Raw genomic sequence first — 23,915 nt, 5'->3', positions numbered from 1 at the left:
GTGCGTTTCGAACGTCGCGATTTTAAGACGCAAACGCACACTCCTTACACATTAGACGCGTGTTGACGCGTTTTTCGGTGCGTTTCTCAAAAATAAAAAGCGCGGCAAATGTTATTTGAACCATTATTTGTACTTTGTTGTAAACTAGTTTAGTACTGCTGTTACCTCCCATCGTGGATGACGTCTGCTGTTAAATTCGTATACTATTATATCATACTTCGTTGTATTTCTTTCGTCTATTTTTTTTTTTTTTTTTTAAAATGGAAGTATTAGATGATATTGAAGCTGCATGCGTTATTTTTGCATTATACAAGGAACATGAACTCAGCAAAAAACAGCAACGAGACAAAATTAAAAGAAGACATTGGGTCCATCCTTTAAATTTAAAAAGACCAGATAATGGTCAGTTTCAGGTGACATTTATGACCCTTCGTAGCTACCCAGAAGAGTTCATGAAATACTACCGTATGTCGATAACATCGTTTGATGAACTGGTAAGTAAAATTATATGGTTTACAATGTAAACTTTACATAATATTATTTCATAGACCAATGTATAATATTTTTTAGTATGAAATATAAATCATTATACAATTAGTAATTATTAATTAATATTATAGTACTAATACCTATTATAGTAATTATATTATGAACATGGACATGGGAATGTATAATGTTAATATTAAAAATTAAATACTAAATCATAAATATAAATAATTGTATACGAAAAATGATTCTGAGAGATGATGATCTGTCAGACTATATTACTAAGTAGGTACTGTTCGCGCCGCGATTAAATTAGGCTATCGCGTTTTGCTAATCGCTGTGCGACGGCACCTGTCGTAATCTGGTCTCCCGTCTCCTCCATCCACCACTTAGCCATGTCGGCTCCAACTATTCCGATACTGATTATGTTTATTTAATTTCTTTGTTTTTGTCTTTTGTCTTTTGTGTAATCAATTATTAATTATTATTCGGCCTTTTGCATGGATTTATATTCTCATTGTGTTTCTCTCGTTTTATCTGTTCTGCGGCCAACGCCCTTATTATCTGAATTATTATTATTATTATTTTTTTTTTTTGTCGTCTGTGATGCTCGCTATTAAGGGGATTGCAAACGGATAATTTTTAAGGGGTTCTGTATAGGCAAAATTATAGATGTTTTTAATCAAGTCGTGCATGTGTGTGCGTAGTAAATTATCATTAGTGTGTGTATACCTCCCAACCATCACCCGCTACCCGCATGATTACACAGTTCATGGTTTATTTCCTTATCTAGTTTACGGTGGCGACGGTCAGACACAATTATTTATATATATATATATTATATAAAATGTATATTGTATATATATATATATATATTTGCTGTAATATACGTTTACCGTTTATGATTATCTATATTTATTGAATTTTGTAACCAAAAAATAGGTATAATAGTTTTATACAAGCGATAAAAATCCGGGTATGTTATTTGTTTATAATAGGATAGGTGTCAAACTGTCAATCTTACGCTTACCTCATTAACTTATATATTATATAATGACATCTTGATCTTATAGAATATAATATGGTTGTTACTATTATTAAGTACTACTGCCACTTATGTGATATCATGATTAATGATAAATAAATAAATAAACGCAATTATAGTATAATTATTTTTTATAACGTATAGTTACAAATATAAAAAAAAAGTTACACATCTGTATACGGGTTACTATTCCTTATGGGTAACCCTCTATCGAATCTTGAATCGATCATTTCCGGAAGAAGGGATTCCATGTAAAATGTGCTCACATGTGGTTTAATTTTATTTATCCAAAATTCAGTATCCCTGGTTATTTTATCTATGACAAAACCTATGAAATATTTAAAAATTATTTTTAATTGAATTATAAATATTAAAATAATACTGGTACCTTTAGGAGTCCACACAACAAAGTAACAAAACTTTTTCTCGCTTATATTTAGTTGTCCCTGGACTTGATAATAATAATTATCGGTTTTCTTTAAAATAAGCTTTCCCTCACAATCAATCATACACTTCAATTTACCATTTTGTACAGCTTCCTCGGGGGTAAATTCTTTAATGCTAGGTGGACATTTTATCTCTATAATAGAGTCATTGTCAATTAATCCATCAGGACTTGCTGCCAGATATGGTAGAGATTTATGTATAAATAAACCAGCGGATTTTATTTCTATGTTTAATTTTTCTTGTACTGCATTTCTAGCTATTGGTTCATTTTCAATCCCATATCTATACATAATTTTTTTTTTAAATAATTAAAATTTAAATAAAATAAAATACATTTTGTAATACAGTCAAAAAGATACCTTGTCGCTGAATTTCCTTGAAAAATGTCATACAGTATATTTTTAACTGTATTTGCACGAGATGTCGTTGGTCGTAGTTTGCAGACTTTACCAAAATTAGATGCCGTTAGCCTTGATTTTCTATGTATTCGCCATTGATCATTGTCTTGTTGCCCAATAGTATCTCGTTCAATTGCTGCTATTTCGTCAGAATTCAACATTAATTTTTGCATAAACATTTTTTTTTTATTTTGGTATTCCTCAGGTGACATATCAATAATTTCACATTCCAATTCAAGAGCTCCATAGTCTTCATCTGGACCAGCAAACAAATTTTTTTTTTTTTACAGCTGTGAAATCAAAATGTTATAATTTATTGTTTGTTTATATTTATTTCTATTATAACAATAATAAAAATAATAAAACAATAACCTATTTTTTTCAAAGTTTAAACGTTTTTTAGTTAATTTTTCACGTGACGTTTCTTTTTTTTTTATATATTTCTTAGTAAAAATTCCTGGACTGATGTTTGTAACTTTTTTGTGTATGTGGCTCAAAAAGCTAGGTCCATAGTTGAATGATGTAGCTGCAGTGTTACATCTAGCGTTATAAGATCCTATATATAAAATTAATTTTATAAAATGTATATTTATTCAAATAGCAAAGAGTAGTTCCTATTGAAATGAGATTAAAAATAAAAATACTTATTATTTATTAAAAATACGTATATATACGTAAAAACATATATTTATTTATGTATGGATATTGTTACCTCGACAAGAAAAATTAACTCTTTTTCCACCAACATGCTTTGCAATGACATTATTGAAACCTTCTACGACATTATTGTTGACATTATAAATTAAGCTTGAAGAATGATGCGCGACTATATTCCTCGCTCCAAGTATATCTATCCATATACCACAGCTTTCCATTTGCGGGACCAAATTCACCTCATTTTCTTTCGGCCCATTACAAAAATAACTAAATTAGGTAAACAGAAAATGTTGTATATAATTTAAAATTATGAAATAGTCATCAATGAAATAATATTCACCTAGCACATCCGTTATGATAACCAAATACATGATATGGGCTATTTAAAATATCCTGTTTCAAAAGGGCTACTTTTTCAGAATGCGTGAGGTTCATTTCTTTTCTGAATGCTATAGCTTTTGTTACAGCACATCTATTATTATAGGTACATCATAAATTAGCATAACATTGGATAAATAAAAAAAAGAGCAATTTCATAATACTTTCAAATTAAAAACCTGTTTATAAACGTTAGTATATAAGTACGCATTCTATTGAATGTATGGTAATTAATTTACACTCACCGTAGTTTAAGGCGTCTATCTTTCAAAGTTTTTCGCAAAAACCCAGGAACAACTGTTCCTGATGAACACTTTCGACGAGTAGATATATCTAAGATACGATTGCAATAGTTCCTCAGTATATGATTTATGCATTCAATTTTTTTTACATAAAAATCAGGTCCATAAGGTTTAGAAAGTGTTAATTTTTTCATTACACTTGAGTCACCATCTCCTATGAGTTTGTCATAAATAACATTATGCATGGAGAGACTTTTACGAAAACCATCTAGAATTATGTCAGATTCCATGGAAGTGGAGCTTCCATCCCAATTTTTAAAGCATTCGTGTTTTGAAGCTTTTTTCCCACTTGATTCGGCTTTTTGACACACAGTACACAATTTATTTCGAATATCCATGAAAAGAATTTTTTTAGTTCTATATCCAATAATTGAGGCCTATATAAAAGTTAAAATGAGCTGTAAATTATACGAACAATTTATTTTTAATAAATGGATTAATGAATGCATATATTTAATGTTTATATTACATCAACAATCAACATAATATACATTATAAGTAAAATAAAATAAAATAAAATACAATATAATAATATAACTTGCTACTTTTAAAATATTTTATGTTTTTTTCTGTTATTCATGAATATTTGTATTACATAAACATGTATTTTATCAATTTATATAAAAAGGTAGTACTATTGAACTTATTTAAGTCTTGAACAAAGGGTATCTATGTGAAATTTTGGAAAAATTTTAGTTTTTTTTTTTCAAGTAATGTCGATTAAAATTTAATACATGGTTCTTCATACGCCGTTTTAAGTGGAATTCGAAAAAAAAACTTGAGAGTAAATCCATAATCCATAATTATAATTTAGATAACATTTTATTCGAATAAAAATGTATTCGAATGATTTTTTTACAATTATTTCAATAATTTTCAAACATTAATATTCGAATAATTTTAAAATATGATATTCGAATAAAAAAAACTAGGGAAAATGCAAAAATATTATGAATAAAAAAATAGATCTATTGAGTGAGTAATAAATTAGATAATCATAATTTAATGATCTTATATTTTGAATAATATTGAATGATAATATTTCGTAACAATTACAACAAATTTAAATAGTAGTAGATAAAAAATTATTCCAATAATAATGGTTTGAAATTTAGTCGAATAACTTTTTATTCGAATATTATAGTTTAAAATTATTCGAATAATAATGTTTGAAAATTATTCGAATAAATAGGTATTCAAATAATTATCTAGATTAAATTTTGCCCAACTCTGTTATAGGCTATAGCTAAGATTTGAAAATTTATCTGAAGTTTTTTCCTAAGTATTTCATATTGGAAGCAAAAATCTAAATATAGTCACAGGATTATTTTAAATTTAAATTTGGCTGAATGTCCGTTGTACACTTGCAAATTAAATCAATTATCATAATACATACATATGAATAGAATTTGAAAAGAAAAAAACAACGACTTCACTAAATGTGGTCAATTGACCATAAAAGATTATTAACATTAAAAAGCCCAACCCAAAAGATAAATAAATACTCACCGCACCAGAAAGGACGTTATAATTTGTTTTATATGACCTCTTCGACCATGTACCATCAGCTACAACGGTGATAAGCGATATTCCATCGTCGGTTACACTATTATCCTCCAATGCAAGTTTGGCCTCTTCTCTGCCAGCTTCTTTCATCGCATCCAAAGCTACTTCTTGAGTATGTTTAAGTATTTCATTATGAAGTTTTTGATATATTGGATTGGACATATTATGCATGTTTAAAATGGCCGAAATCATATCTAGCTGTGAATAACCTAGACCCGCGCATAAAGTTGCAGACACAATTGCCGAATTTATTGACATGGACGTACTGTTACGATTTTCATTTGAAATATATTCCATTTTATTACAAATATTACATTGAAAAACAAATTCGGAAAGGAAACCATTTTTTATTTCCTTTTTCAATGTTAGGTCTTTAAAAGTACAACTAAAAGGCTTATGTTCTATTTGTTTAATAGCTTCAAATAAATGTTCTATGTCAACAAAACGTCTACCTTTACATTCCCTAAAATTAAATGCATATTATAATTTAAAAAAATGTATAAAAATCATTTTCTTCAAAATATATATAATATTCACAAAAACTAACCCTGCAGTATTTTCCTTCAGTTCTTCATTTACTGAAACATTAACTGGATGGTCTCTGAAATTAAATTTATAGACTGTGTCTAAATTTGTATTGTACAATACATTAATTTTTTTATAACTTAATATAGCTTACAAATTAATCTAAGTATTTTTAAAATTTCAATGAGTATAGTAGATAATAATAAACATAATTCTAACTTCTGACTTCAAAAAACTAACAAAATACAAATCTAAATTTTCTTATGCCTAAAAAACATTGCATAAATTTGCAAAATATCCTCAAACTATTATGTACATAAAAAAAACCGTGGAAGTCGCTTTGTTGTTTAGAATTTGTAATGGTTGTGTTAAATTTGAATTCAATGATAAATTATAATACGAAAAACGTATATTCCGCCTCAAAGAATGTATCGCCCTGGAGCAAAAGCTCATTTTGCACCATGGACCTAACAATGCTAATCTTGCCATCAATATAAATTTAATTTGAATGAATACAAAAAGAGTATTATAAATATATTTATAATTTATTTATTTTTAGAATAATATATTCACTTACATATTTACGTTATCGTGACGAATTGTATTGTCAGTAGTAATTTCTATATTCTTAATATCATCTATCAAAACATTTTCGGACACTAATAAATGTGTTTTTTCCTGTTACAATTAAAATAAAAGAATAATGAATAGGTAGAGAATAATCTTCAATTTTTTAGAATATTTATATTATTGTAATTTTAATATCTGTTTATATAATTACCTGATCATCGCAGCTTTGATCTATAACACTTTTTTTCTTTCTTGATTGTAAATTGTTCAATCGGTGTTTTTTTAACCTAGGTGCACTTAACTTACACCTAGTTTTTTGGCCAAAACGCCAGTCTTTACCCATTTTGTAAAAGAATAAAATAAAAGCACAAACCACCGGAAACTTACAGACAACTTTACTGATCAGAGTGTAGTGTTCAAATAAAATGATTCATAGGTAGTATATTATAATATATTGATTGTATTTAATTTTGGAAAAATATTATTATTATTATTGTTGCCTATTACTTATTCTTGTATACCTATCCAGTTATCCTTATCTGCTAATTGTTTCCGAGAATCGCTGTCACGTCGAGCAACCGCGCCGGAAGCAACTCTCACACGCGCACGCACATGTCATTCTATCGCGAAAAATTAAGTATTTTCTTATTTGCATGACTATAAAAACTACTAAAAGCGGTAGTAAATTAATCATACTTCCCGAAGTTCGATTGTAATTTCGAAAAAATGGTTGAATTTATAAACTTCTAGACTATGCTTCTTAGGAGTCACTTTTTTAAATTAAAAATCAGATGTGCCCAAAATAAATACAAATGTAATGCAATTATTTCATAGGATTTCTAAAAAAAAATGGTTATTTTAAGGGCAATTTAAATTGAAAATTGAAAATCGACTTCCTAAGAAGCCTAGATATTTTATCAATGAATTCAAAGAGGTATAAAAAATTTAAATCGGACATTCCGAAGTATGTGTAATTTACCACCGCTTATTGGTCTAAAACGTATGAAAAATACGTGCGTTGCAATCCCCTTAAAGCGACTCAACGTTTTTGTTGTTGTTGAAATAGTTATATTGTAAGTCGCATTGAGCGCATCGTGAACATTATTCTTGCCGTGATAAACACAAGTTTGAGCTTTTTGTATGTACCTTCATTGTGAAGAACAATAAATTACTGTGTACACCAAGGCGCATCTCGTAAGTTTATTTAAATCTAATACCTCACGTCATCCATTTGTTGGCCAGTAAATCCCGCATATGGGTGTCGGCACTGTCGTTGCTGTCGAGGCCATCTTTCCATCAGCGTGAGCGCGCCGTTGCATAAGTCCGCCAGCACCCACTGTGGGTGTGTGAGAGGCCGCCCAGGTCGTCGAGTCCCGCAGTCCTGTTCACCTCTTCGGCAGACCACCACCGTGACCGGACTTCAAATACCTTTAAGTTTTAGTTTTAAGTATTGTCCCATGGTTTTGTGAGCTCTAGGGTCATTGCACCAGACCGGATCGATCACAGAGACCCCCGCCCCATTACTAAACTGAAGCATCCTAAGTCCAAACTCCCTTGTCCCGTTCCTCGGTGTCGTCGTGCCCGTCTAGTTGCCTATCCGGACGGAATTTAGGCGTAGGCATACCAGGTAGTCTACCCGACCAATACGCGGCGGTCAAGTAGGCAGTGGCTTAGTTGTTGGCGTAGTGTGGCTTGGTGGAAACAGAATAGTTTGGCTCGTACAGGTACTTACCTATACATATTTTATATCATTGCTATAAAAGTATTTTATTTTACTATTATAGGCATTGGTACAGTAGATTAATGTTATGTAATTGTGGTAATTGTGTGTATAAAATATAATAATATACTTTAAAGGTTTCATGTACCCACGAATATTTTTAAATTACAACAAAATAACAAAATCGTTCTATGAGAAATTGTTAATTTACTGACGTATATCCAAAGTCTTTAAACGCTCATAAAAAATGTATTTGAGATTTAGTAAACTTTTTTTTGTTAAATGTAGTAAATGTTAGGGGGAATCTCTTATTAGATTTTAAAATCTTAGGCAAACATATTATAACATTTTTTATGAATTTCTAATTCAAAATAATTTTCAAATTTTCGTAATTTTGGTGAATTTTGTTAAAATTCTAACAGACTCATAATATTTACTCTCAATTTTTTTTTAATTCCCAGTAATAAAAACTTATGAGGAACCCTGCAGTTTTCAAGTTTTTTGACCAATCGAAAATGTTTGATCGATAATGATCAAAAAAATAATCAACATCAGTATTTTCTTATGCCTATACATAGTTAAAAAATAAATTAAAATATTTTGGAAATTGTATGCCGTAACAAAATTTCTGATATTCAATGAAAATTGCATGTACCAACCTACGTTTATTTTTTTTCAGAGTTAGCCAAAAAATATAGGTAAACGATTTTTCAAAAACTAGTTTTGCGTAATAAATTAATTTTTTAATTTTTAACTTTACCCCCTAAACATTAACTAGATTCACTTTCCTACCAGAGACAAAAAAAAAAAAAAAATAAATACTGCGATTCGAATCTAAAATAAATATCGAGTCCATTATGAAAATCCAAAATATGGTGTATATTGTCTAAGTACTGAAGGAATCTCAAATATTGACTGCAATTTACGGTGTAATAAAAACTTAACACTATACCTAGATACCTAATAATTAAAGTTGCATAATTCACATTATGTGCAATAATTGGTTATCACTATATATCATTATATATAGTATATAGTATATACATTATATATACACACAAACAAATATACAATTTATGATGATATTACACACAATAATAATTACATTTATTTAAATTTATTAAGATATCGCTGGTTAGACCAAAATTGTCAAAACAGCACACTGGTTTGCGTGTGCCAATATCACCTGAAGAGCGTCTGACCGTGACACTGAGGTAGGTATTCAAAAATAAAATTTAAAAATGTAGAAACTAGTATATATTTTATTTATTAATTTTAGTTTTTATACAATATTCATGGTGTATTTTTATTGGAATAGTTGTACGGAGAAGTAGGCTGAGAGTAATTGTTTATATAGTGATGGGAATGATGTATTGGAGGTGTAGACATATTTTGTGGAGTTGGAGAAGACATGTTGGAAAAATTGTAAGAATTTTGTTTTTTAGTTGAATTAATTGCAGGAGAATGAGGTTCTGAAAAGTTACTGGATTCATCATGTAAGCTTTGTGGAGAAGTAATGGTAGAATTTATTATAGCTGTAGGAACATTCTGTGAATCATTGGCATAGTAATATCCAGGAGAAGAAAGATGCTGTTGAGAATAGTATGAGTTGGGTTGATTAATTGGTGCATTAGAAGGATTATAAGAATGAGGCATAGCAGATGAGTAATGTTTAACTCGTTGAATAGTATTTAAAAATGCAATATACACCATTGATTTTTGGTCTTCAGTTAAGGACTTAATTTGCGGGAGTAACGACATTAAAAACACTTTTCCGGGTCTTCTGGTATAGTTTGACGGTTTTGTAATATTTTTAGTAATGAGGTTCCGAAATTCGATGGGGGATTCTTTATTAGGGTTTTTTTTTCTTTCGTGGCGGTTGTTCCTCTGCACCGGTGTCGTCCATAACTTCTTCTATTGTAATATTTTTACCAACAATTAACCCCACGTCTTCGGTCTCTCCTTCCTGTTCTTCAGATACCTCATCATCACTCGGTTCAACATTACTTTCGGTTCTATGAATAAAATAATTATATATTATTTATTATAAATATACGCCCATTGTGTTAATTAATAATCAATAATGACAGTATTAAAAAGGTATAGGTAACGTTTGAAAGTATCTATGGTCATTCGTTTTTTAGTTAAAAAGTGATTTAATATTTTTTTTATTTACCTATAGGTATATACTATATTATAATGAGTAATGACAGATTACCGGATCACGAAATTTACTACCTATACCTATAAATAAAATATTATCTACCTACCGTTAATAAACATAATTATATATATAATATATTATTATATATTTCTGAGATTACTTACGTTCGATTTTGCATGGTCGGTGTCATAGGCGCAAATCGCAGGGGTGCTAAGGGTGCTTAGCACCCTGAATTTTAATGCTAGCACCCCGAATCCCGCGATTATAACTTATAGTACTATTAACATCACATTTTCAAAATAATTACATTTATTAAAAATTCAAAAACAGTTTTATATTTATTTAATTATTTATAATATAATATGTCGAGTTTACGTCTGGATATATTAAACTGCAATGACGTAAAACATATTATATAATATCATAATAATTGTGAAATTATGATATTAACGGGAAATAATAAATTGTTAAACATATAGGTATATGTGTATGTAAATAATAAAATTCGGAGTATCTATAATCTACGCAGACCGACTGCAACACGACACTACAGATATATAGTTTTATTTAATTAGACCCGCAGTGAGTAATTCCATAAAATAGGATTAAAATAATTTTTAGAGAGCGATCTAGTCATTGATAAAGACATAATTTTGAATAAGTTTGCTGAAAATAAGCGCTCATTGCCTTTACATTTTTAATAAATAAATAATAATAATAAAATGTTTAGTTGTGTTTGTTTGATTTTTATTTATATAATATATAGCATAGTACTATTGGGGTGTGTGAGGGGCGAAGCCCCTCACGAGTTTTGTCTGTTTCCTCAAAAATTTTTGGTGCTTAAGCCCCCCTAATGTTTTTTGGTGATTTGCGCCTATGGTCGGTGTTAAAAATCCTAATATATTTGCATAAATATACGGCGTTGACTTTTTAGATGCTTGTCCAGATTTAGTAACGCATTTACGGCGGTAACTATATCGAAACGATCTCCATTTCTTTTGGAGTTCTATGACTTAAAAAAAGTAAATGTAAATTAATTTAACATTTCTCATTCGTCATTACTAAAGTGCGGATCTTTAGGTTTTTAGGTATTTGTAATTTGTATTGGCTTTATGCAACTTTACGAGAATGAAAAATGTGGGCGATTTATACATCAAAGTTCGTAGGAAAAATTTATTTCGCATATTAAAGCATATTTTGGCATTAGAGAATATTTAGCCTATTTTTCATATTTTAAAATATATTCCATTATTATTCATAAAAAAACATATATTATGTTAATTACTCTTGTTGTGAATTTTTATAGCAACAATTTTTTCTAGGTAAAAAAAAAATCATTAAATCACCTACTTGTTTGTAATCAATTTGATAACATATTCTGTTACTCTCAGTCGGTTATTGTACCATATATTATCGTCTTTGACGAAATTTTAATAAATTTAATGAATTTGTTTTTACTTTTATATATTTTTTAATATTTTAACTCATAATATCTTACGATTTAGTTTTGTAATATTCATTTTTATTTTTTAAAATATAAATAATAGGTCAATTATTTAAATATAAAAAATATTATATTCATATACCAATGTATGAACTGTTTTACATTTTTTATATTATAATAATTTACCTGTTAGGTACCAGAGGAATGGCGCATAACAGTTATTACAGAAAAAAAATATCATATTATCGACATATTAGCATCATATTTTAAGCTTTTAAGAACCTAAAATCTGCTCTTTAGCACTCATTACTAACTTTACACATTACATACCTACCTAGGTACTAAATTATTAAATATTTTAGTAAAGTGCATTACAAATCAAATTAAATAATTTTAATAATATACATAGTACACTAGAAAAATAGATAATTAAATAGGAACATTAAATTATATTTACATTATTTAAATTATCTAATATACATTAAATATTTATTTAATACAATGTATATTTAATTATTCAGATATTTGGCAACCGGGACTAACTTTTCTGCTCTCCACTTCGATTTTTTAATGGGTGTGTCAACCATTGCAAAAATTGTTCGAGAAACATGCGAAGTATTATGGATAATTCTGCAACCAAAGGAAATGGCTGTACCAACAATGGATGATTGGTTACATATATCTGAGGTGTTTTATAATAAAACCCAATTTCCGAATTGTGTAGGAGCTGTAGATGGGAAACACATCAGACTAGAATGTCCCCCCAGAAGTGGTACTTTATACTACAACTACAAACATTTTTTTCCCTTAATCCTCATGGCCATCTGTGATGCAAATTACTGTTTCACAATTATAGATGTTGGATCATTTGGGAAGAAGAGTGACTGTAATATTTTTAAAAAATCAGCATTCGGAAAAAAATTATACGGTTGTAAAAATAATTTTCCACAACCTAAATGTTTGCCAGGAGATGAAGGAGGTACTCCGCAACCCTTCGTTATAATTGGTGACGAAGCGTTTGCTTTGCACACGAATCTTTTACGCCCTTTTCCCGGAAGAACTTTAAATGATAAAAGGCGTATATTTAATTACAGTCTGTCCAGAGCAAGGCAGAATATTGAATGTACGTTCGGTATTTTATCCAACAAATGGAGGGTTTTTCACACCGCGCTATTGGTAGAACCAGGTTTCGCTGTAGCGATAACTAAAGCTTGTTGTGTTTTGCACAATTTTGTTAGACGTAGAGATGGATATAACACAGAAGATGCTCAAAATTGTGAAATGGAAGATGCAATAGAAAAAATTGGAGTAGGCAACTCAACCTCAATGGCAAAAGAAGTGAGAGACTATTTTGTCAACTATTTTAATGAACCGGCTCATGAGCAAAACAAGGTAATAGGCTAATTGTGAGGATAATATTATGCAATATAATGTGTAGTGTACTTATCATATTTATATTACCTATACCTAATACCTATACGGCTATACTTATATTGTTTAAATATTTAAAAAAATGATTTATATGTTATTTATGGATTAAGAATATTGTCATGTGCACTGAATATTAAATAAAAACTTACAAGTTACAACATGATATATTTTATGCTTACATTTTTTTTATTTTTAAAAATTTCCTCAAGTTCATCGAAGTCTTTGATAGAAGCTCTGGCCACCTTGGTCCAACTAACATGTTTGGCATTCTTATCATGGTATAACTTATTTTCTATAAATTGAATATGTAATATTATGATGAATGACGTTTTACGTAAGTATAGTATTACACGGTATACATACTCAGAATAATTAAGTTTGTTAAATTCTAAATTCAAATTAATAAATATGATAATGAAAAGAACTTACCTATATTCCATATAGACTCCTCCTTCGATACCTCATTAATAAATGATTCATTGTCAAACATATTTGACAATTTTCAAATACGTAGGTACAAATATTGAAATATGTAAATACTAAATACTTAAGTATTATAGTTAAACAACAACTAACTAGCTAGTAACAACTGTAACTTAGTAAATCACGAACTTCGTAAACTACAAGTATACAAATACGACAACCGTCGACTGTCGTAAACAAATTATGAATGAACGTAAATAAACGCAGGACAATCGCAGCGTTTAAATGGTTCGTGTGTATTGAAACGCCGAAAATGCATTGGAAATACATTGGAAAAATAATGTTTAATTATAGCAGCAAATCGCGACCGAACGCACAAAATTAAACATGAGCGTTTCGGTGCGTTCGAACGCAACCGAACGCGCGTTTCATTTACGTGTGTGAATAAACCCATATAAAAGTACATGTTTAATTTTGAGCGATTAATCGCGACGTTCGAAACGCACGTAGACGTGCGTTCGAATCGTCTAGTGTGTAATCCACTTTACAGTCAAATTTATAATTAATAGGTAGTCTTAAATAACTGATTAACAATATAAATAATTCAATCAACTTTATTCAACAATATTTTTGTACCTAAGTTTTAATAACTAAATATACAATAACACATTATACCATATTATAAATTATAATATACCTAATACTTGAACGAATGAGCTTTAAAATTACGTGCATTTAAATTAATCGTGATATATTTAAAATTGAATTAACATTAAAGATATAATGAAAATTATGTTAGTAATAAAACATAAAAAAATAAAAGGAAGTTTATGATTGATATTTGGTTTAAATTTTTTTTTAAATAATCGAAACATATATATATGTAAGTTAGCTATGATTATAATATTATCCCCTCAAATTATATGTACTTATATCATATTAGTATAATATAATAACTAATAATATTGAAATGTATTACGTAACTTGATATCATTATGTTTTAAGCTTTATAACCTCGTTAACAATATTTTATTCTAGCAAAATAATGTAACAATGTCAAAAAACAAGCAATATCCTACTAGATTTTTTTTATTTGACTAGATTTATTGAAATTTAAACATCTACAGAGACATGTAGGACGTAATAACATCAAGATTTACATCTGTTCCTCGATTTTTATGAGCTCTTTTATACCATCATTCATTTCCTTAACAGCTTGATATTCGGTTAAACCCATTCTCCTCTTGTTTGAAATATCATAAATTCCACCTTCTGCGTCCGTATGCTCTCCACGAGTACCTCTGACCTAAAGTTGAAATATCGTTTGCATATTATTTTGAATATTAACCTACCTACATAATTATTTATCCTAGATTTAATTAATCATTTTAATGATTAAAATTTTCATAACCTGGGAATTATATAGTTTATGATTTAAGAACAGAAAATAATGATAAAACCAAAATAGTATGTATATATACTTAAAAATAATACGATGGGTTGGTTGAATTAATTTGTACCAATAAAGTATTGCATTTAAAAATTTGTTTGATTGTGAGCCCAGCAACTGACCATTAGTTTAGTTATTATAGGGGGGGGGGGGGGGAGTGTTGGTTAGTACTTAGTTTGGAACAAGTGTATGTATAACAAGAATTTATGATTAAGAACTATCACCGTCAACTTGACATCGTCCGGTGTGCCAGACACGTTTTTAAGACTGAAGCCAGACACCATACCACACCAAACCACTGTTGAATTTATTATTACTTATTATAAATTTATTTATTGTAAATAAAATATGAATGTCATTAATCGTGTTCATTTTTAAGTCAATACTGTCATTCAGGTTTGAATATGTTCGACGTTCATAGTGTAAATAGGTATGTAATAGGTTAGGTAAATCATTTAAAAAATTAAAACTGTTATTACTTGTAAATTATATTTTCCAGCAATTTCTTCCAATTTGGCTTTGTCCGCAGCTAATTTAGGCAGTTGAATATGAACTGATGCACGGATAGTTGTCCCCAAGTTTGTTGGACAGAATGTTAAAAATCCCAACCGGTTATGATGCGAAAAAGGAAGTCTTTTTTCCACATCGTTTACCGCTGTTACGAGTCTTGCATACACCTGCAGTAAACAATAATTGACATGTTTGATAACTGCATAATTATATATTTTAATGGATTATAACCTCTCCCAAGTTTCCTCCTTGTTGCATGGATATGAGCCTTAAATGATCTTCTTCATTGCACCAAACCAGGAACGTTTTGTTTTCGTTATGGAATATACCACGGCCGGTCGGCCAGAATCGCGAAGCGTTAGCAGCCTATTTCAACATAAATACCTATTATTATATTACCTAATAAAGTATAATTTAATAGTACCTAACTAGCAACTACTTATTTAAAATTGCATGGATATTTTCGTGAAATTATTCAACGATACATAATTCTTAAGCTATCTTTGAATATTAAGAAGTATACCTGCTATTATATAGAGCTTAATGGATTTTAATTTAAAACGAAAATGTTAAAATTAGGAATAGTATTATATGCCGACTTTGTATTATTCATATAATAAGTTATGCGTAAGATACGCGTTAACCAAAATATTACACCTCTGCCCCTCCTTTTAATAAATTCCTTTAAGGACACGTACTACTATAGAGTATATTTTTACAATAGAGATTATCTCATGGTGAATCTCAATATGAACCAATATTTGTCTAATCTAAATGATTTCAATAGATACATTGGTAATAAATTTAAATTTTAAACGGTGTCATAATAACACCAAAATATTCAGGTTGGTAATAATGACAGACTAAAAACTAGTTAAAATATAATAAATTAGTCCATTGAGATTTAAAATCAAAAATTCGGATGTGTTTCGGAAATGTTCCTGTTATACAGTCGACTCTTGGTAACTCGAACCTTGATAACTCGAAATTTTCGATACCTCGAATAATTAAAATTCCCCTTTAAATAACAATAACACTTAATGTTTAAATAATCTTGTGAACTCGAAAATTAATTTGACAAGTTTTTGATATGTCAAATTTTCTTATCCAAATTTAGTACTAAAAATAGTTTATCAATGCAATTATTTTTCATTAAACCCGAACATTATAGTCAACGACATTATTTGTAATTTAAACCTTGATAACTCCATACAATAGATATCACTTTTAGTTCTATGCCGTCTGTTCGTTTAATCGTTTATCGTGTAAGTATGACAGTGTTAAGACAGTGGTTATTATGGCCCAAAAAAAGAAAATTAACAACATTATCACTTTACGAAAAAGTGAACTTGCTTAAAATTATTGAAAAAGGCGAAAAAAACAAGACATAGCCAAAGACATACTTTTAATAACTCGAAATTTTTAGTAAGTCGAATTTTTTTTTACCTCTTGAACTTCGAGTTACCGAGAGTCGACTGTATTATGTTTAATATTATGCATTTATCGTTGAAATTTAAGTACAATAACCACAAATTATATGCATATTGTGTTTAAAATAAATTATCATATTAATAAACATAAACATTTTGGGATTCGATATTATAATGCGGTTATATTATTGTTTAAAACAACTTATATGCACACATAACCAACAAATTACATGAAATTAAACCAAATGTAGATTACTGTCCTTTTTATCTAAAATTGGCCAGAAAATTTGAAGTCATCATCACCTAACTTAGAATCAACCTCACAAAAATTTCACTCAACTTCTTTATAATTAAAAGGGACACCTCAATACGCACCGCATGAGAGCTCGCATCGACATTAAAACATTTATACCGAATACTGAATATATGCCCAGTTCAGAGAAAATATTATACTTTCGGATATATCTCAATCAAACTCATCATCCCCCCCCCCCCTATCTTCTTAACATAATATAACTATTAACTTTACCCACTCAATGTATTTTCAGCTAGTAATTACAATTCAAGTTGTCTATTAGTATAATTTGTACATTTTTACCTATCATACACATTATGTAATTTGAAACCTTATAAATATCATTCAATAGTCATTGACGCCACGGTTTTATAACAGAAGTATACAAACGGACATATTAAAGGAGTTAAATGTAGGCAATCTTAGATGCACGTTGAATACCATGCAAGCATAGGTACTATGGCAATAATTATCCATAAACATATAACTAGTAATAATAACTAATATGTATTTGTTAATTTTTAATGGATGATTTTTTTTGAATTTATATTTAACTAATAAATATTACTACAAGCTTATTTCATACAAAAGTTCAATATAAAACATTTTAAAAGTGAACCCTAACATGCTAAGAAAATAATAAGATAGTTTCACAAAAATTAAAAAATAGATATTTATAGTTTGTATAAAATTTGAATAGTAGATGTATTTTTTTTTCATTTATAAACAAATCCGTTATTCTAAATTATCAAAATTTAAGTTATTTCATTGTTTATCAAAAAAATGAATGTAGGTATGTAATGTGATGTAATTCCATTAAGTATTATATTATAATAAATATTACACCTACTTGCATTTCGATATTTTATTTATTTTTCTAGGTAAAATAACTACCAAATCTATACATTGTATACCTACTGTGATTATTATATATCAATACAATATTCTAATAATATATTTACAAAACACAAAAATAATTAGTAAGAAAACGTAACACTGGCATTTGTTTTTTCCAGCATAATAGTGCAAAACATAGCAAATTTATGTTTAGCAGATCACGTGTAGCTTAAAAATTAGAGTGAATCGACCTCTTGTGACACTTGATGGTGTGGACATTATCTGTGTTAATGTGTTAGTTTTATATGATAATTCAATTTTTAATTTATGCTATAATATTATGTACACAAAACCTGCTAAAAAATTCAACCATCATAAAAAAACCACTTAAAAACACACAAATAATATACTATCAAGTTTCATAAGAGATCGATTCACTCTAATTTTTAAACTAACGAAGCTATTACACGTGATCTGCTAAGCCCAAATTTCATAATGTTAAGCACTGTAAAACGGAAACAACAGAATGCCAGTGTTTCGTTCTCTTAAACAAATTTTTAACAATTTAAATAGCTATAATCATAATATACACATCGAATATTATTTTTATTTATATTCAACATTTACATTTTAAAGATATTATATTACATACCTATATTTTCTTATATACCCAAAAGTGCTATGTATCTACTATCTGTTAGTACCTACTTAATAGTACGCACCTGTAAAAATCTGTCACCTTCCTTAAATAGAAAATGGTCATCGATTAATTTCTGCTGTACATCTTTAGACATGCCAGTTAAGGGATAAAACTCTCCTTTCAATTCACCGCTAAGTCCTGTGAGCGTGCAAGAAACCTTATTCTCTATCTCCTTGTACTGCTCTTCGGTCAACAATGGATTGAACGGATATCCTTCTAGTGAACGGCCACAACGTACCCTCGTAGAAATTATATACTTGCACTATCGAAAAAATGCAAAAGTTTTGAATTTTTGGTTCAAGTTTGTCAACAAATAAATATTATACTTCTGGATCCAGGTCACCAAGAGTGTTCACGTCCCCCCAATTTTTTGCGGGATGTTTGTCCGTAGACTTAAATCCTTTATGATAGTCCTCGATGATTGGATCGAATATTGGCGCAAACACTGTGTATGCGTCAGCGTCGGGAGCATAGATACCAACTCCCGAATCATGGTTTTCAAATCCTTAAATATATGTGTATATAATCAAATAAATAAATAATAATAATTAAAAAGCTGTAAAATAATATTATTTAAGGTTCAAAATAAAAACTATCGCATTTTTATCTAAATTTTTTTAGTTGTACCTGCATAGTGTATTATTATAAATATAAACTTACTGCTTTATATTTGTATTAAGTACTTTGTCACTTTGAACAAAATTGCCTAAATTATATCGTTTAAGTATATCATCACTCTTTTTTTGTACATTTTATATGAAAAAATATTTTTTAAATCTTTATAATATTATTTTGTTATGTTAAAGTAGCGTATTTTATGTTCTATAAAATCAATCAGTACATTGAAAATGAGATTCAATAAATCATGAGTCATGACCGAAACGTTTAGCTGACTTGCTTGTACGAAAGTATAATATTATATAGAACACTCTTACCATAACATTGGATTCAAAACGCGTCTACAAGCTTCAACGATAACATCTTACTTGATAATAATAAGTAATAACTATTATTTAATAACATAGTCCTCACACATACACTCTGTGTAAGACATACAATTACATAAATACGACTCCCCTCAATCCTTGGTTTTTATAATATTATACAAAGGTAGATTACTTACAATTATTTTTTTAACAACTGAAGAAAATATGATATATATGTGTTATTTAGAACTGTTTTAGTATCTACTATTAAGTTTAAAAAAATTAGTACAACAAAAAAACTGAAAATAGACTTGGACTGTATACACCTTTTGTATTTTGTCTACTTATTATTTCTATATACCTTTTTAAATTCTTTTAAAGTAAACATTTTTTTACATCCAATATTCGTATTTTATTCTTATGTAATAATGCTTTTAAATTATTTCAATCTTAATCAAAAACTTATGAGTATCAAATACATAATGCATATCCGTTAAATTCTGACCTTGAAGATTAATGCAGGTAAGGGTTTCAGTGTATAGGTTTTGGGAAGCAGCGATGCTGAGTACAGAATCCGGGATATTGATCCTGGGGCGTCAAGCAGTCTAGCTCGAATTCCCAGTGACCTACATTTTAACGCGCGACATCCCCGACAACAAAAAAAATGTGTATACGTGCTCGGAGTGTCGACAATGAAAACGTTGTTATACGATTTATTTACTTATGTCATTAATCATTAGTGAAAAAGAATAGTATTTTGAATTTTATTTTTTTCATTTTCCTTAGTGACATGGGCGTTGCCAAAAAGGTGTCTAACGGATACATGATTGACAGCAAATGTTCTAAATATAACCGAAAGACTGAAATGCGTCAAACATATAAAAAATATTTAATTTAATTTGAAACAACCATATATGAACTTACTGCAATTGGTAAAAATTAAATTAACTAAAAATTATTAGCTGTAAATATTTGTAATATAATAAAAAAACGAGAGCACAGATAATTATATTGTACCTATAATTTTAGAAATAGTCTATTTTTTTATACCTATTTTATTATTTTTATAGTTATTCAAATTAAACTAATATACATATTTTTGTGCAATCGTCATTTTTATTTATTTGACTGATATATATATATATATATATACCAACTAAACTATATATTTTATTATTGTACAATTTAGTTGAAAAATACCTATACTAATTTTTTTTATTAGAAAAATAGAATTTTTGATCTGTTTAAAAATTATACGATACGTCAATGCGTATAAATACAGTTAAAAGCATGCATGAATCTGTCGAAGATGTCCATTGATAAATTATAGCAACTTCGAAGAAAATTCAATGCAACCAAAAAAAATTACATTTAAACATCTAGAATATAAAAACATATTTTTTACACAATTCTTAAAATCATAGTGTTATAATATTATCTAAATAGTTGCCTATCTAATACAATATAATCCATAGCAAACATAATGCAATATTTAAAGAAATTCTAGGTATTATGTTTTAATAAATATTGTTACTTTAAACATTTCTATTAGATTCCATTTGTGTGTATAGGATACATTAGTCTATACTTATAATATAATATACAACTCTAATTAATTTTTAAAACAAATCAGGTACCTATTGTGATTAATTATTATATAGCAAAAGACTACAATTTTTTTTTATTTATTATATAGAAGCATAAAAAATGTATACTAATCGTGGTGAAATGTATTTCTCTTCAAGCTATTTGAATAAATAATATTGAGTCTTAAACAAATTATTGAAGTTTTATAAAATTAAAGTTGTTCATACCATATATTTAGAAGTTGTATTATTTATTTCAAACTATTATTTGTGCAGATATTCACCATAACTACGATAATTCTGCACTTGGCAAATGTTATATAAAAATATTTAATTTTCCATTTTAATATATTTGAACTGCAATGCCTACATTAATGTCATAACTTCAATGTACGATATGATAATTAAATACCTAACATGAAGTTAATAACTTTTGTTATTTATTGTAATATTATTATACCAACGTATTTCATAATAATAATGACCTTATATCGTTATATATAATAATGTGTTATAAATTATTTTGAGCGTAGGCTTACCAGATTGCACACAATCCAAAAGTGTCGATCCAAAGTTGGTCTTTTTGTTCTTTAATTCATCTAGTACCTGTTTTGTCAAATATTTCTTTAGCAAAGATTTGCTGTCAGAGGAGTTTAACGAACACCAACCATCTTCTAATTTTGCTAATACTGCGGGATCCATGTTGAAGTAGGTAGGTATACAGAAAAATATCTAAATTTTTAATAAATTAAAAAATAAAAGTTCCTGAATTTTATTTATCACATTTTACAAAAAATTTCAATTTTTAAACAAATAACTATAAGCTAAGATTAAATATATCTATCCATGTACATGTCAAACGAAACTTTTTAGAAATTTTAATTGAAAATAATACATTAATTTCCTAAAACCATAATACAATTTCACAAGTCAAAACAGAATATATATTTTTTATCATTTCATGTTTATAACACACAAATTATTTATTATTTTTTATTATTTTTTAATACAATTTTAATTAAAGAAATAATTATTACCAATATTGTTTTATCATAATATATTGTATATACCTTTAGATAATATTCAAGTTTTTGTGTACCTAATAAAAGTACTGAATATTGTACTGAATACGTTTTTAAATCATACAACTATCGTGTTCTTCAGCTCAATGTAACTGAAATAGTTAATTATTTTAAAGTTTTATTGGTACTCCTTCATCTTTACTACCATTCCACATACAAATAACTATCAAATAAATTATTTTGCCATAACAATTATTTTTGATTTATTTTTAAATATTTGATTAAATAAATTTATAATTATATGTATTAATATTTATCCATAAAATAAGCATTTATAGGTTATTAAGCTACCTTTTAAAACTTACTCTATAAAAAAATCGACGTTTATTGGTTTTTAGCACTGTTTTATTTTACTAAAATATGATGAATTGGTTCTTCGTGTTTATCTTCATCACAAATAAAAACGGAAAATTAAGATCACTATGGTAACTATAATGTCATAATGATTAAGGACAGTTAAACAATAATAAAAATAAATTATCGTATTAGATACTATATATAGTGATCACTGAATGAATTTTCAATGGAGTTTTTAAATGTAATATTATTACTTTTAGGTAACTAAAGTTTTTTTGATTGTTTGTTTTTCAGTCATAATGTACTACAACTTTTAATATTTAAATTAAATTCCTTAATTTATCTTAGTAAAATATTACAATTTATCTGAAATGTATGATTGTATTTAAAAACATTAATTTAAAATAATATGAACTAAATCCCTATAAATACTTTACAATTATTCTAAGAAAAATCGATGTAACTACAATAATAATGTTGGACATCATTAAACAGTCCACTATATTAATCATCTAAACTATATTTATTAATTCATAAAAAAAAATACTAAATAGTATAATAAAATTTAAATAAATAGTTAATAACTATATACAATGTTTTATTGAATTTTTTACTTACGCCTTCCTTAGATTTTTTAAAATAGTAGCAAATTTATGTATCAGTCACACAGGTGAAGTGTACCGTAAGCGATATATTTTGATATTGGGGAGCTTTATCGCCGCCAACAGACCTGCGGCCTTTAGTTTCCTCCCGACGTAGTCTGGCAAAGCCATGCGCTTTACGCAGCACTCACGCCTAGGCGTATAGTATCGATATAAAATTTCACTTATTATTTTATTTTATTAAATTACAACGATTGTCTACTTACAATGTTAAACATTGAACAATTTAAAAACATTGTTCACATTTTTTTGAAATATAATTTGTTTTAAATAGCTTTATGCATAATTATATTTTTAATATTTTGAACAATTAGGTACCTATTCAATTGATATTATTTGTATATTGGGCATTTAAACATTTCGGTTATTACTCCTGTCAACAATGATGAATCTATTTCTCTATAGATAAGTAGTTAAATAAATTATTCTGGTATTTAAATTATATACTATACAACATAAGTAAACCACATGGTTTTATAATTAACTAACTTCTTGTACTATACAACTTCGTCCTGGTTAAAATCAATCGATCTTACTAGTTAATCATCTTCCATTTTGTTTCAGTTGAAATATGATATTTTGTA

The 23,915-nt window shown here is 28.0% G+C and overlaps 2 protein-coding genes and 2 pseudogenes across 4 annotated transcripts; 1 reads left to right on the top strand and 3 right to left on the bottom strand.

The window, feature by feature from the left end:
- Nucleotides 1-260: 260 nt before the first annotated feature.
- LOC149058139 (uncharacterized) lies at nucleotides 261-9,312 on the top strand. The gene is made up of 2 exons (XM_089220288.1): nucleotides 261-494; nucleotides 9,220-9,312. The coding sequence occupies exons 1-2, from the start codon at nucleotides 261-263 to the stop codon at nucleotides 9,310-9,312; spliced, it is 327 nt and encodes a 108-aa protein (XP_089076414.1).
- On the bottom strand, nucleotides 1,645-5,483 carry LOC149058140 (uncharacterized; annotated as a pseudogene). Its single transcript, XR_016190359.1, has 7 exons — nucleotides 5,223-5,483; nucleotides 3,657-4,090; nucleotides 3,374-3,505; nucleotides 3,089-3,300; nucleotides 2,338-2,932; nucleotides 1,920-2,260; nucleotides 1,645-1,859 (listed from the first exon to the last, which is right to left on the bottom strand). The product of XR_016190359.1 is annotated as an uncharacterized LOC149058140 (transcript).
- A 16-nt stretch (nucleotides 9,313-9,328) lies between the features above and the next one.
- On the bottom strand, nucleotides 9,329-13,778 carry LOC149058138 (uncharacterized; annotated as a pseudogene). The gene is made up of 3 exons (XR_016190391.1): nucleotides 13,563-13,778; nucleotides 13,313-13,425; nucleotides 9,329-10,109 (listed from the first exon to the last, which is right to left on the bottom strand). The product of XR_016190391.1 is annotated as an uncharacterized LOC149058138 (transcript).
- A 374-nt stretch (nucleotides 13,779-14,152) lies between these two features.
- On the bottom strand, nucleotides 14,153-23,440 carry Argk1 (Arginine kinase 1). Its single transcript, XM_089220141.1, has 7 exons — nucleotides 23,288-23,440; nucleotides 21,830-22,022; nucleotides 19,105-19,283; nucleotides 18,801-19,040; nucleotides 15,748-15,882; nucleotides 15,486-15,683; nucleotides 14,153-14,862 (listed from the first exon to the last, which is right to left on the bottom strand). The coding sequence occupies exons 2-7, from the start codon at nucleotides 21,990-21,992 to the stop codon at nucleotides 14,713-14,715; spliced, it is 1,065 nt and encodes a 354-aa protein (XP_089076267.1). The 5' UTR covers nucleotides 21,993-22,022; nucleotides 23,288-23,440; the 3' UTR covers nucleotides 14,153-14,712.
- Between the last annotated feature and the right edge of the window lie 475 nt (nucleotides 23,441-23,915).

Source organism: Diuraphis noxia, unplaced genomic scaffold, assembly GCF_037042655.1.
Source record: "Diuraphis noxia isolate RWA-SAM2 unplaced genomic scaffold, SU_Dnox_SAM2 contig0002, whole genome shotgun sequence".
NCBI lineage: Eukaryota > Metazoa > Arthropoda > Insecta > Hemiptera > Aphididae > Diuraphis > Diuraphis noxia.
This window is presented reverse-complemented; position numbering and strand designations above follow the sequence as displayed.

Excerpts from the sequence above, each read along its gene's own strand:
- LOC149058139 (XM_089220288.1), top strand. The coding sequence starts at position 261 with ATGGAAGTATTAGATGATATTGAAGCTGCATGCGTTATTTTTGCATTA. Across the intron at positions 495-9,219 it reads TAACATCGTTTGATGAACTG|ATATCGCTGGTTAGACCAAA; the intron begins GTAAGTAAAATT and ends AAATTTATTAAG.
- Argk1 (XM_089220141.1), bottom strand. The coding sequence starts at position 21,992 with ATGGATCCCGCAGTATTAGCAAAATTAGAAGATGGTTGGTGTTCGTTA. Across the intron at positions 19,284-21,829 it reads TTTGGATTGTGTGCAATCTG|GATTTGAAAACCATGATTCG; the intron begins GTAAGCCTACGC and ends CATATATTTAAG. Across the intron at positions 14,863-15,485 it reads CTGGAAAATATAATTTACAA|GTCAGAGGTACTCGTGGAGA; the intron begins GTAATAACAGTT and ends TTTCAACTTTAG.